The sequence below is a fragment of the Rissa tridactyla genome, chromosome 2, assembly GCF_028500815.1.
Source record: "Rissa tridactyla isolate bRisTri1 chromosome 2, bRisTri1.patW.cur.20221130, whole genome shotgun sequence".
Classification (NCBI taxonomy): domain Eukaryota; kingdom Metazoa; phylum Chordata; class Aves; order Charadriiformes; family Laridae; genus Rissa; species Rissa tridactyla.
The window spans coordinates 160347250-160362190 of record NC_071467.1 but is presented as its reverse complement, the minus strand read 5'-3'; the positions used below and the strand labels follow the sequence as shown (position 1 = coordinate 160362190).

Sequence of the window (14941 nt, the reverse complement as noted above, 5' to 3'; positions counted from 1 at the left end):
TCTCCTGAAAAACGGAGGTGCTGACATCTCTGCCAGAGCTCTGCCTTCATCCTCCGGGACAGAGGGTGCGTGTTTCCTGCCTGGCCAGGGTGCTGGAGATTAAACGCTTAAATACTCCGATCCTTGGGTAAGACACACTGCAGGCTCCTCTGGTTGTATTTTTAGCCCGCTGCGTTTATAGCGCAGCAGGAAACGGGAATGAGGGGACCCGAACCCACCCAGCGGCAGAACGGCACCCGCTTTGGTTGTGTGAACGGGTGAAAGGGGAAAGAAACAGCCAACAAACACGACCCGTACCTGAGACTCGTAAAGCTTCTCTTTCCTGTTTGCTACCTCATTCCGGATAATCGTTCCGATATATTCAATGACCATAGTGTGCTTTTCAATGTCTCTAGCAGCATACAAGCCCAGGCCCTACAAAAAAATATGTTGCGGTTTAGACTTGTGTAATAAGCAGACATTTATTTACGCTGCATTCCTCACCCTGCCCCAAAACCCCGTCTGCAGAAAATCAGGTGAAACTGCCCAGCAAGAAGGACGCGGCGCAGGCAAATAACTGGTGGTGTAACAGCCCCGATGCAGAGCCCAGCTTGGCATCACATTTTTTTTAAGATGCAAGAAAACGTACTTGGCTTCTGCCTAGGAGAGAAAACTTCTCCTCCAGCTCCGAAACCTGACGTTGTAAACATGGAAAATTCACTGAAAAAGGAAGCGGGCCTTACTAGAACGGAGCAACCTAACGGGGACCCAGCGGCACGGTTCAGTCCAACCTAAAATAAACGACAGCTGCGTTCGTACGCAGCGAGATCAATGACGGAGCTTTTGCAGAACAGGCTGTGGAGCAAACCACCAACACGATTACACAAAGCAACGAATCGCTTAATTATTACGAATGCAAACAAGTCCCGAACTCCCTCCTCACGCTAGTCTCACGCCGCTGTACGCATACGTCTGAGCGTGTCATACGTCCACTGTGTATTTTTATTAAGCTTTATGATGTTTTTGAGAAATATGCTAAAAAAAAACCCAAAACTTGAAAAGAAACTTCTATCTGAGATGACTGTAACAAATGAATTTTTAAGATATTTACAGTAATTAAAAGAAATCTTAAACTTAAGATCAATCTATGGAAGTGAGTTACCGTGTAAAAATTGCCAATTTGGGGATGAGACTTGAAGCAATTTTGCAATAGCTTTAGTTTCATTTTTTAATAAAAGTTTTGTATAAATATTTATACACAAAATATACAAATACATAAAATTTATTAAAATAAATATAAAAATAGATATAAAGAAAGGTATAAGTAATTATTTCAAGGTACATTTCCTAGAATGAGAGCTGACCTGAATGCGCGAGCGAGCGAGATACACGTTGGACTTCCATTCGGTTTTCATTTTGCGGTACTGAGAGGACTTGGAATGGACGAACTGCTTGCTGTACGGCGCGTTCAGCTCCCCCGTAACTGTGCTCTGAAATGACTTCGATGTGCTGGTGCTGTTCAAGGTGTGAGGCCTGTAGGAGTTGGGCATGTAACAGGAAAGAATACAAGAAAAACTGAAGATTTCTCTGAAAAGAGCCCCAAAACCCATTAAATAATTCTTTCAGACACACAGACACATAAAGCCAGCTAGCAGAGACGACAAAGCAATTCCTTCCATCGGGGCATGCACATACACAGCCAAAGACGACAGGGTTTGTAAGCAGCAGACGAAAGCACAAATAACCCTAAGCAGCCTATAAACCCTGGGCTGTACTATGTGAAATTAAAACAAAATACCTTAACACAAACCTCTTGACATGGGTACTCATTTTAGGCTCGGCACGGGCACAGCCCGTGGGGTTGATAGCAAGAGGGAGTTCCATTAAGGGGTTTCGGCCATAGCGGAAAGTGTAGTTCTCACAGGCCTCAACCCCTGGCAGCTGCAATAAAACAGAGAAAAAGAAAAAAAAAAAAACAAACACCAAGTAATTATATGTTTATCACATGTAACAAAATATTTACTTATCCACACTGCTTCCTCTTCCCCTTCTCATGCCTCTATGAGATAGCCGACAATTTGGGGTGATCCAGCAAGGCCTGGGATGGCGAAGACTCACCGATTCGGCAATCCTGGCCACGGCAGAGACCGTCAAACCAAAGAGGTCTTCACCCTTCAAATAGCCGGGGAACAGCTGGAGCATTTCAGATTCTTTTCTAACAGAAGCAACGGGCTCCAAGATTTTATCCCACACACCTACACAACCATACGGGAAAGAATTACAGTGATCAAGAAAATAAAAGTCTATCATACTGGTTTTAAAACCAATGCCTGAGGATATCAGGAGCCAGAAACCAACAATGAAACAGCATTTTGTCCTTGGTTGCGTACACAAACCGGCCAGTGTTTAAGAGGTGAAGCAGAGAGTTGGGGTTGTTCAGCCTGGAGAAAAGGCGGCTCCGGAGAGACCCTACAGCCCCTTCCAGCACCTGAACCACAGGGGCTACAGGAAGGATGGGGAGGGACTCCTTTATCAGGGAGTGTAGTGACAGGATGAGGGGTAACGGTTTCAAACTGAAGGAGGGGAGATTTAGGTTGGATATTAGGAAGAAATTCTTTACTGTGAGGGTGGTGAGACACTGGCCCAGGTTGCCCAGAGAAGCTGTGGATGCCCCATCCCCAGAGGTGTTCAAGGCCAGGCTGGATGGGGCTTGGAGCAGCCTGGTCTAGTGGGAGGTGTCCCTGCCCATGGCAGGGGGTTGGAACTGGGTGATCTTTAAGGTCCCTTCCAACCCGAACCATTCTGTGATTCTACAATTTGGCAAGTTGCTATTTTGTCCTGAACAAACCCCAAACACTCACGACATTTCTACTGCACCCTGGGTTCTTGGGCACAAAGCACTAAGAATTCACAGCATGGAAACTTTCAGTGCTCTGACAACAATAACATAGACAGATTCTCCTGAGAAAACCTGCATAAAATAGAATTTTCTGAAAATGAACTATCCATCCCATTTGCACTGATTGACTCTAGGCAGCTCTCAGCGACTGCGGACAATCCCGCAGGCAGGGGCTGGGCCGGGCAGCGCGAGCCCGAGCGCACCAGCACCCGCAGCAGGAGTGAGTACGACCCAGAGCCTCACGGGCCACGCACCTAAGACCTGCCCACGCGTTCATGGTCTAATGTATGTACTCTGCTTCACCCCGCCAGAGACAATGTCACCTGCCCTGAGAACAACGTGGCCAACTCAACTGGCTTTGTATCGCTTGCTAACTTCAGCACGGCTGCTGTGAAGATAACCCAGTGCTGATACTGTATTTAGACAAAGTCACTTTTCACGAGAGGAAACCTACGCTGACATTCCTACTGTTAGAATTCACTTTCGATACTCAAACTTGGGTCTCCTCCGTGAACTTGCAACAAATCTTCTTGTTTGCAGCTTATACAAGTTCTTCAAAGGTGTCCTTGGTCTTCATAGCATGATCTTAAAAACGGGCCCTGGAAGCTCACTATGAGCACTACATTAGACCAGTGCCTGCAACATGTTATCTGAGACATCCATCGTGTCTGATAAGCATCAGCAGTAACAAAACAAACAGCAGACCCACAACAGTCACAACCTTAGTTCATAGAATTTACCTTTTGGTGTCGTGTCAGTAAGGACCAGATCTTCGTGGCCTTGCTCCACAACTTTGATGACAAACAACGGAAGCCCGTCCTTCTCCTCAATCGAACAGAGATAGCGACAGCGTCTGTTTGCGTGTCTCATGCTCCAGTACAACCGGCTGGCCTCGTAACCCACCGGGAAGAGGGCTTTCGAGGAGTGGAAGGCCTGCATCTGCTGTGGCAGCAGCTGACCAACGGCGTGGAAAATCAGGCTTCCCACGCGGAAAGTGTGGTCACGTTCCCCTCGCTGAACGATGCTAGCAATCTGCCGCACCTCATCACGCTGAACATAGACCCTCCTGAAGACTGCAAAGTAACTAAGTTCTTGCTCATGAGTTCCCTTTGGTTTGTGCATGGGGCAAAGCATGGTCTTGTCTTTAAAAAACATGCATTGTGCTTTAATGGCACAGGTAAAGTGATAAATATTGGTGCACCTTAACCTGTGACAACCGCTGGTGGCACCCATTTTGTGACAAAACATGCATTTCATTTGCAAGCCTCTGCGCAGTGCTAGTTCCACGTTTATTAAGGCACCAGCTTGTGTCTCGTAGACTTCTGTAGACCAAAGAGCACAGTTCAAATGGACCCAAAGGTCTAAATCCAGGTTAAGAAGTCTTGCTGGTCCATCAGTTAATCCATCGCCTTCCTCGTGACAGAAGCAACATTTCCTGTAGTCCTTAGGCACAGGATCTGGTTTAAGGGTCGTGCCCAGTTTTTTAAGAAATTCGTCTATTTCTTCTTCACCAGGAGGTTTGAATGATCCTTTAGGAATCACAATCTGAATGCTCCACTTCTTCCATTTCATACCTTTCCATTTCTTACTCGGAGGCCGACAGTCGTCAAGACTACCGTGTATTGCTTTTAACCTAGGTTTTAGCTTCACCGTTACCTTAAGCTCGTCCGGTTTTGCCTCTACCTTGGCTGCTTCGAAGGCAGGGGGGAACATGATGGGGGGCGATGACGGCGGAGAAACCTTCTCCTGCAGCTGAGGCAGACAGTGGACGTCCAACGTGGAGATGTTGTTGCTGTACTGATGGAATGCTTTAGGCGGCCTGTCTTTCATCGGCGACTGCGGCAAAGATGGAACTGATTCCTGATAAATTGATAGAAAACTCTTAAGAAATAAATCCCAAACCATTAATGCAAACACCGTCAGGTCAGAACCGAAGAGGCAGAACAGCAACAGAGGAAGATGGAAATTTCCCCGACGCGGGCTATCACGGCTCGTGCTGGGATACAGAGCAAAGAAGGTCTCTCAGCAACCTAGAACGTGGTGCCCTTTCATACAGCAAAGGAAATACAAATAATCCTTTGTCCAGGTTTTGAACGAAAAACGAATCAATTGCCCTAGAGGAGCTAACTGACAGATTTAGTGCTTAGGTATTTTTAGAAAGTTTTATTACAACACAAAATAATCTTAAAATATAGGTCACTGAATTACTTTAAAGAGTAAAAATCTTGTTATTTGGTAGAAGGGGATGATTTGGAATTAATGCCACGTATTTTTCCTGGAAACAAGTGAGGAGGAAATTCCTGCCGGGCTCCAGATCAGTCACACACCTCGAGGACTGAACTATTCACTCACAGTAAACAAGAATTAAACCTGCAGAGATTTGTTAAGAGAAAAAAGGAGAGAAAACAAGAACAACAAAGGAAGTTTAGATTAAAAAGTGCTTAATGTGGCTTGTACGATTAATCTTGAAAGAGTAAATGAAAGGATCAAGAGGCTGAACATGACATTTAATTAACTTAATTATGTACGTGCTGATGCACTTGTGCAGAAATGTTACCCTGGTTAAACACTAGTGAAAATGAGCTACGTGAGACACTAAAAGGATGTGGATGTGAACACATTTCTCTTCTCTTCCAGGGTTTGGGCTTTTCATTTGTTTATTTCTTCTGAAAAAAGTAAGTAGGATGCATTTGAAGGAAGGCTGCATGTGCTACAGTACATACGGGACTACGAGAGCACATTAATTAGGAAATGCTTAAAGCACGTGGCCCGATCTACCCGCTGGTTTAAGGGAAAAAAAGGAACATTTGAACAAGGAAAAGCAGAAACCAAGCTACTTAAAAGAAATACTCAAAAAGTTTTATCTAAGGGATAATAAACTTAATCAGGATCATTTCGTCTTAAATGAAGACTCTTCCATTTTAATGATTAAATGGAGATAAATCGACGCTATCTTCCTTTGAAAGGGGATGAACCTGGGCACAGCGAGAAACAACGCCCCGTGCGGAGCTCCCCTGGGGCGCGGTGTATCCCTGGCAGCGTCTGCAGGCAGAGACCCACAGCACGGGGCCTGGGATCACCTGAGAAAAATCCCTGCCCTAATTCCACTTGAAATCAAACAAGTTTCTTAAAACGTCTTTCTCCAATAATTACAACCTCCTTTTCCTCGTCACTGTCAGTTAGCAGGCTCTTCAGTAACGTTTTGGTAATTAATGCTTTAAAATGGTGACTTTCCCCAAATAAAGTAAAGGGATAAGATTATTTTTCTAGTTACATTGAACAAATAAGTCTTTTTTTGCAAATCTGCTCTTCAGTTATTATTTGCACAGTTGTAACTTTTTTTTAGTTGCACAAAGCCAATCCCAATGCAGAAAACAGCCCTTAAAGACGTGTCTGTGTTTCACAGAGAAACCAGGCAAGCCCAGGAGTGAAACGACTGCTTTCGGGAGACTGTGTCTCCAGAGCCTGCGAGGAGAGGACAAGGTGGCCACTCTTCCGCCACGCGTCTCTGTCAGACAGAAACTTCTGCAAACAGGAATTTTACTTCACGCTGCTGGTTCAGAATCTCAACGTCCAAATACAGAACAATTTATTTATAAACTTCTAAAACAAAGTGCAAACTACCACCTCTCCCCCCCATCATTTCTGTTCTTCAAAAAATAATTTTGAATAATTTCTGTAATAATTTCCGCTCGCTGGGGTCTCCCAGCAGCTGATACTTACTTTGTTCTCCGAGTTTTTTGCTTGCACAGCTGCTGAATAAAGAACAAAGCAGTTGTTGCTACAGAATACGATGTCCTTCAGTTTATCAGAGCCTTCTTGGGAATCCTGGGAATCAAACACGGAAGATAATCAGAAGTGCATTTTAATACCACTCTTTACATAATAAGCGTAATGAAACAAGTCTTCCAATCTAGCCAGAAACTCTTTATTTGTAGAACGTTTGTGAAATAATGAGCGATAGTGTGATATAAATACTTGATTATTTGACAGATCTAACGCTACCACCACCTACAGCCTTGTTCTTCAGCATTTCTTGCCTTTAACAGAAGTTTAACAACCAAAGCGAAGCACTCTATGCCATGCAGCAGCCATCTGCTCCATAGGCATACTCGCAAAGCAAAACCCATTTTCCTGTATCTTTAGACGGCAAAAGAATGTCTCATTTCAGCCTAATCAAAGACAGATCACACTGTTTTATCTACTGATCCATCTGCAAAACATCACTGGGAATTCAGTGCTTCTCTGACTACACAAACCCATTACTTCTGTATATAAATTTTGACTATATACCTTTGTCATGTAATTATCTCATTTAAACAAAGAGCAATGGTACTTTTTAATGAGTGACAGTTCCCAGCGCGAATACTCTGCGTATGGCCGTAAGGAGCCGCCTGGTGTATTGTCTACACAATAAACTATGTGAAATACAAGACACCGAGACCGAAATCTGATTCCTGCTCAAAACCCGTTTCAGTATTCTTGCTCTTCTAGTACTTTCCACCACGGCAATACGGCGCTGCCTTACAAACAGGCTCCTTTTGAACTAAGGTCCCCGAAGTGGTCATGGACGGAGGTTAGTGGCACAATTCAGGAGGCTGCCGCGTTTACTGATATTTACTGAAATTCACTTTACGGAAGTAACAACTTCGACATTTCTTATTTGTGCTACCAATGTGCTTTGATGTCCCATCCTGAAACAGGACACGGAGAAGGGAGACTCCAAAGAAACTGGAAGTGGTGTCAGTTGGCATGACAAGCCGTGGTCTCTGCTGCGCCTTCGTTTGCTCACTGACCATCACAGGCAAGAAGCCCCGCTTCCACTGCGGTACCTGTTTCAGGAAAGGCAGGTCTTTGAAGGACTTCCGCACGCCGCTCCCAAGAACCACAACTTTGCAATGAGAGCACCATCGAGGTCTCAGTGCTGAGCCTTCCGCGATATTCTGACTGTGATCCTTGTAGCCAGCTATACCTAGGAAACAGATAAATCCGTTAGAAGCTGTATCAGATTAAACCGAATTTATGAGAAGTCACAGTATTCTTCAGTGGTCTAGAGGAGTAGCATCCTCCTGGACAGTGCACGGAAGGCAAGTTTTAAACTACATCCTGATGGGGAAATTGTTTAATTTAGACCAAAACCAACTGTGCAAACAACAAGACAAAAATACATTGTTGTATAAGAAATGAATAATGAAACCAACAGCGGAATACATGCTTAAACAGTTGTGTCGAGTTTTCCAGCATAGGAACAATCTTTCTGAATGATGGATTTAAAATCAGACGGGACAAAAAAACCTAAAATGTTGGGAATTACTGGCAGAAATACCTCACTGATGGTGACGTAAAGAACAGAAACTGGAAATGGATCAGGCGTTAATTTATGGTTAACATCAGAAGCAGGTTCACACGTACTGATCACATAAGAATATTTACAACAAAAATCAGTTCTTTAATTCTAGAGCATGAATTTATGAGGCTGAAATGCCTTAATACTGACTCAGTTAAAATTTAGGTACTGAAAACTTAAAAGAATTAACGGCTACTCACCATTGCCGTTTGCAGGAAATGGCACATTAGGTTGTTTCAGTCCGTAAGACCCTACAATCCTGGCAGGGCCCATGGGTCCCGCCTGGGGACCCTGGAGGAGTAAGTGCTGCCTGTACTCCATAGACGGATTCACTCTGTGGCTGTTGGCGGCCGCCATGGAGGATGGGACGTCTGGAGCATTACTAACCTCGTAACTGTTGGGAATTCTGACGTGGAGCAGGTTGGAGAATGCCGCTACAACGCTACTAATGTTCTAAAAACAGTAATAAAAACATACCTTTGTTTTCATCAGACAGGCAGTAAGGTAACGGTAATATAAATTATTAGAAGATTACAACAGCTGCTTTATTATACTACACTATAACCCCTTCAGATACACTAGATATACAATATATTAACTGCTGTTGTATTTTATATACGTAACACAAGCTTATTCCTTTTACCTCAGCAGCTGTGGGATGTAAAGTAATTGCTACGGATATAAGGCCAGATTTAGGACCATTCTGAGATGGTCCAAGCTGAGAGGCAAAGAAGCCAGAACCAGGTAACACTCCTGAACCAGGTTCTGATTTTATATAATTCCTTTTAGCTTCTGAACCTGAAAATAAAATGAAACACACCAAGTTAATCATACATGCAACGTGAATGCAAAAAAAAAAGAAAAGCCTAGTTCTAATTGTTTGCTCTGCTGCAGTCTCACCTTTTCCAGTACTGCTTGGTAGGATGGGAATGATGGGAGATGGGACAGGTTCTGGGTTCTCCTCCTTTACGACTGACAAGTCTGGGTACCTACTTATTTCCATTCCCACCACACTTTCAGGAGAGGAAGAAGGAACAAAGCTGTCGGGAGTGTCCCTGTCCTCACAGTGATCTTGAACCCTGAAACAAAACCCAAAAAAGCTGTTTTGGAAAACTTCTGGAAATAGCCTAAAAAGCTTTGGTAAGGCAAAGTTAAACATCGCGACAGGGAGCTATCGGGAACTTGCTTCTTGCATGGAACACATGGAACACAATTATGTGGTAAGCCGTTACTTCTAGGTATCTCATACTCCATTGCACATGGCAGTTTCTTGGGACAGATCCATAAAGGAAAACAGAGGCACTAACAAAGCCCAGGCCCCGTCACAGAACTGTCTGTTCCCCATGGCTCCATCGACCTGTGTAAAAAATTAGTATTTACTATTTAAACTTTCTGGTTTAAGTGTATTCAACCAGTCTGTCCCTCCTTGCCCGTGCACAGCCTTCAGCGCTTCTAAGCCACCCGGCTTTTTGTTGGGCAAGCGACCAGGAGGCAAAAGGGAAGATCCTTGTAGGGAGACTCGTGTTCTAGCGAGCATTCCCACAAGGTAACAAACTGAGTAGAGCTGGGGAGTTTTCAGGCTGCCTCTTGCACAGTACCGCTGTCTGCTACAGCAGTCAGGTACTGCCACGGTACAACAGCTCCAAGTTGCTCCAGGAAAAATATATACAGGATTCTTCCGCTTTTAGTAGAGCAAGGTAATGAATTCTTAACAACCTAACATCTCGATCCAGCAGTGGCAGAAGTCCCCTATTTCACTGTGCCGCTCTCTACATGTGGAATGGTAAGAGTTAACTAGGACAAACGATCCTGTTACGTTCTCTGCGCTGTGTGGTGGTGCAGATTTCGTTTCTTCGTACCTTCACAGTCTCTTCTCCTACCGAAAGATCACAGAATCTGCTCCAAACAGGTATTTGAAGATGTCAAGGAAAACCTACCTTAACTCCTCCTGATTGTTGTGAGGTGGCGTTGGAAGCGAAGCAGGAACATCCACAGTTTTAGGGCCCTGAGCCATTGCTCTTGCTAATAAATCATCCTGTGGTCTGAAAGGCAACTGGAACTGCTTTGGTCCCAGAGCTTTGGTGACTGAAAACGGAAACACAGGCACAATGAGACACTGCACAGCTCTTCCACTGACAAACGTTCTGTGCAGCAGGTACTGGTGGCTCCCTGATACAACCAGGGCACTGCAGCAGATGGCAACACCACTCTCACCCACTTGGAGTTCAAAAATTTTTGACCGTTCATGAATTATCTTCATATTTACCAAAAACCGCACATTTTGAGCAAAAAGGGCTCAAAAGGCTTTTCAGTGTGCCTTCTGCCAGGATGAGAGGATTTTTGCTTTACTTACAAAAAAAATTAAAATCAACAACTTTTTAACAACAAAAAGGGGCGGAAGAAAGGATTTTAATCACTGAACAGCCCTTACGAAAAGGCAGTATAAAGTTTTATTCACGAGAAAGTAATATTACTTGACCAGATTCCAAGCATCAGGAATACACACCAACTACATATAAAGCCTGCTGAGGATACGTTACAGGGAGACTGTCGCTGAGCTCCCTCAACTAACTGGTTAGTCATTTGTACTGGACATAAAAAAAAAATTTCTTAAGGTTTTCTTTTTCATCTCTGAAGAGTGCTTCTAGCTCTCAACATCTTTTCGAAAAGGAAAGGGAAAAGGCTATTATTTGACATTATACTGGTGTAAAATACTACCGGATAATAATGATTACAACCTTAAAGAGGCCAGGCACACTGTTTTTATAAGAAAAGACTATAGCAACTGAAAAACATCCCAGTTGCCTGTTTTGTAATTTGCTACAAACTTGACTCATTTATTATGGAAACAAGAGGTATTAGTCTTACCATCGTGACCTCCTAACATACCAGCCTTGCCAGCAAGCTCCTCAGTGGTTGCGAAGCCATTCACCAACTTCTGGCACGCCACTGGAGGTGGGGTGGGAGGGAGAGAGGCTGGGGGTGTCGGAGGATTGCTCAGGTTATTCTGCTGCATGAGAGTAACGAACCGTAAATCAGCCATGGAACACAAGGTGAAAACTTGCCTTGTTCTTAATAACGTAACCCACTCACGCATTTTGACACCCAGAGGTAGTGCTGATAAGCGACGATGGTTAATTCTCAAATATGTGTCCAAATACATAAAAGTATCTACTATAAAAGACACAATGCTTTGCTTTTCTTGTGTCAATGATATTACCAGAGAAATAGTTTACATGAGGAGTATACATCACTGAAAGAAGATACGGCTGAATTATTTACAGAAAAGCATAAAAAACATTTTTAGGAATGGTGTGGGAGCCCCAACCAGTTCCTACAGTTTAAGCAAAGGTCTGAACTGAAGACTGAAAGCTATTCCACTGTGACTCTCCATCAGCAAAAGCAAGCCCGCTTACCCGACGTTCAGTAGAAGGGAAGCTACCTCACGCTTAGCACAGGCTGGGCTTTCACGGAAGCAGTTACCGTGGAGAAGCAGATACTCAGTGAGTTCACACTCCAGGCTACTTCTCGCTAGCTTACTTAACTGCCCGTATTTAAAATGAAAACTAAATGAGAACTTCAGTATCTGTTCTTGTCGCAGTCACGCCTACAAAGCTCATACTTATTACTCACTTCTGACCAGAGTAGCTCTCTCTGCTAGGTCACATTCTCAGCTTACATGCCACATAAGGCTGGAGTAAACGCCACTGTTTTTTAATAAGTTACTGAAGTTTCTATACCAGGGTAGCCGAGCAGCAAATTTGGTTCTGTCTGTTCGCTATCTTGCTGCTCTCCCAGTATTGCCGCTCTGATCTCAGAGACTGAGTTTTAAATTCTGTGTGTTACTAGCTCGTCAACAAACAGTCCATTTTGTTCAGAGTTCTCTGGTTCTTAGTTAGGGCTTAGTGGGCAAATGAGGAAGGCCTGTTTCCTATTTAATTCACATTAAGAAATGCTTTAATGCTTTCAATGACTTTGCAAAATACTGAGAATTCAGCCTTTTCTGCTCCATAAAACTGTAATTACAATTTTCGCTATTTAGCATCCATTCGTAAAAGGAATACTTGTAGTTTTTAATTAGTTAACAATACAGTTTCTAGAACTGATTTCCACTTTCAGAGAGTAAAACAATGGTGACTGTTTCACCACTGCACCATCTTATCTAGTCTAGCAACACACGATTATTTTCTTCTGGTTGCATAAAAGGCAGGAACTCTAACCACCCAGCAGGAATAATGTCATGAACTTCTCCCACAGAGAACACAATGAATATCCAGATTAAAACCATACCTTGTAAATGAGCTGGGAGTAGTAATCTGAAGCCCCATCAAGAGTAGCGCTACCAAAACTTCCCACAAGTCGGTTTCCACCATTTAGCTGGCCACTGCCATAGGGAAGAAAGTGTGCAAAGCTCACCCCAATTATTGGTTCCATCAAAGGCAGAAGAGAAAGCTGCTATATTAAAAGAAAAAAAGGTAGACATTAATTTAACTGCAACACGGTATTGCAGATCTCTAAACACCAGTAAAGTGGTTTCTAATTTAAAAAAATAATTGGCATGTACCCACTATCAGAAAACTGCGTCAAACACAGGCCCCTCTGCCTGTTAAGGAGGGTGGTCGCCTGTCCATCGGAGCCACAGAGGCTGCCAGAGCCCACAGGAACTCCATGGCTTTGAGACTACCAAATGCCTGCCATGTCAGTAGATCTTCCAAATTGAAATAAAGCCAGTAAATAAACCCAATTGCAATACACCATACATCCATATAAAATATGGAAGTTTTCATTTTCTCCACCCTGTACTCAAAATTCAACTTAATAATCAACTTCCATCATGAGGAGCCCACTCTTTCAAGTGTCCTCTTGATGCCTCACCCAGCGCCTGTATACCTACCTGCTTTAACTGGATGAACGTATCAGCATTAGGGTAAATAGCTTGCTTCTCTTCTTCCTCTTTTTTTCTTTTCTTGGACCGAGGAGCTGCCTTCTCCCCTGTCCTCTGAGCTCGCTTATTTCTCTGTTTCTTGGTTTCAGGTCCTACATCTGTTCTTTGAAGCTGGCTGTTACTACACCCAAACGCACCTTGCATCTGGTTTCCTGCAGTTTGCTGGTATAAAAAAAATGAAAGCGAAGCAGAATTTTTGACATTTTGATATAAGTTCATTCAAATTTACTGCACAATAGTCTAAAGAACATGCACAGTATAATAAATCCCATCGATAACAAACTGTATTTTATGGTTTGTTTACTCTGCTGTCTCACTAGCAACTCTAACTGCTGCACTGTCCCTACACACCGAATTATGACTTATCGTTAACACCACTGACGTCTGAAAACATCATTAAAAACTCACACCCCAGAAACATTTTCTTTTGAATATCCCATAAAATAAAGTTACATATGCATGCAACCTTAAGAGATTTTCACAAGGGCGTAATGAAAGGCAGACTTGGTTGCAGAGAAAAGGCGTGTAAGTTAATATAATATGAATGTATTTTGAGATTAGAAACAAAAACAGTGTTGTGAAACACTTCTGGATTGTACCATTTGCTTAAATACTTTCAGCACGCATTTGCAAAGCCGTTCTTCACAGAAAAGCATAGTTGTGTAAAAGCAATCAGAATGGGACTTGGTAATGCGACGGACAGGGGCAAGCCAAAAAAAAGGTCAAATTTCTGTTTATCAATTATTATTTTAAAGAGCTCTACACAACCTCTATCGCAAGTACTCTCACCACTATACCTGTCATAACAAAACTGAGCAGAAATTAAATATTACAATAAAAAAAAAAATAAAGTGTATGCTACCTCCAGAGAAAGCAAGTTTCTTTTGGTCTGTTTTTAAGAACCTTATAAATTATTAAATCATATAACGCCATTAATATAAATAATTAATGTCCCCTTCCATTAAAGTAAAATTAATTAGGACAAATATTCTGTAACACAGAAATCCAGCCATTTTAGGAGATTTAGTTAATTTCACGCTTTTGATAAAAATCCCAGAGCATAGTTTCTACTAAAATTAAAGACAATATATGACTTTGACAGGCAAGAAAGGAGCCTGGACTCGCTTGCACGGAACACTGCCAATGGTGCAGCTGAAGGGTGCGAAGCCCAGCCCCACACCCCCGCGAAGGCGCCCAGGGCACCCCATACGTGACTGAGGTGGAGTCCCAGAAGAAAGCAATGTACAGCCATACCGTACGCTGTTCAGAAACACAGGAGGAGGTAATGAAGAGTCATACTGTAAAATCTTGCCTTTATCTTGGTCAATATTAGGAAGTGGCATTTTTTATGATGATTATCAATAAAAAAAATTAGGTTTTGCATTTTAACAAAATCTCTGAATACACTGATCTATGAAGTCATTCCAAAACTTGTTCTTTTTATAACACAGATGATTTACTCACGGAGAAAAGGGAGGTAACAATTCCTTAAAGCTCTTAACTCCACCATGTGCAGGTAGGTTATAGAATCATAGAACGTGTTGGGTTGGAAGGGACTTTTAAAGGTCATCTAGTCCAACCCCCCTGCAGTGAGCAGGGACATCTTTAACTAGATCAGGTTGCTCAGAGCCTCATCAAGCCTGGCCTTGAATGTCTCCAGGGATGGGGCCTCCACCACCTCTCTGGGCAACCTGTTCCCAGTGTCTCACCACCCTCGTAAAGAACTTCTTCCTAATGTCTAATCTAAACCTACCCTGCTCTAGTTTAAAGC

At 43.1% G+C, this 14941-nt stretch overlaps 1 protein-coding gene across 14 annotated transcripts in view; it reads right to left on the bottom strand.

The window, feature by feature from the left end:
* KMT2C (lysine methyltransferase 2C) overlaps positions 1-14941 on the bottom strand; it is a 203808-nt gene that overhangs the window by 3778 nt on the left and 185089 nt on the right. For 9 of the 14 annotated variants that reach the window (XM_054193123.1, XM_054193120.1, XM_054193122.1 and 6 more), the window contains 14 exons: positions 13120-13332; positions 12516-12680; positions 11094-11235; positions 10163-10310; positions 9126-9304; positions 8869-9023; positions 8426-8678; positions 7711-7850; positions 6602-6706; positions 3619-4738; positions 2098-2234; positions 1778-1920; positions 1344-1512; positions 298-414 (listed from right to left, as the gene is read on the bottom strand). In XM_054193123.1, coding sequence (XP_054049098.1) covers positions 298-414; positions 1344-1512; positions 1778-1920; positions 2098-2234; positions 3619-4738; positions 6602-6706; positions 7711-7850; positions 8426-8678; positions 8869-9023; positions 9126-9304; positions 10163-10310; positions 11094-11235; positions 12516-12680; positions 13120-13332 — 3186 coding nt within the window. The remainder of the gene's footprint in view (positions 1-297; positions 415-1343; positions 1513-1777; positions 1921-2097; positions 2235-3618; positions 4739-6601; positions 6707-7710; positions 7851-8425; positions 8679-8868; positions 9024-9125; positions 9305-10162; positions 10311-11093; positions 11236-12515; positions 12681-13119; positions 13333-14941) is intronic. The other 5 variants (XM_054193127.1, XM_054193128.1, XM_054193124.1 and 2 more) reach the window with 5 other exon arrangements.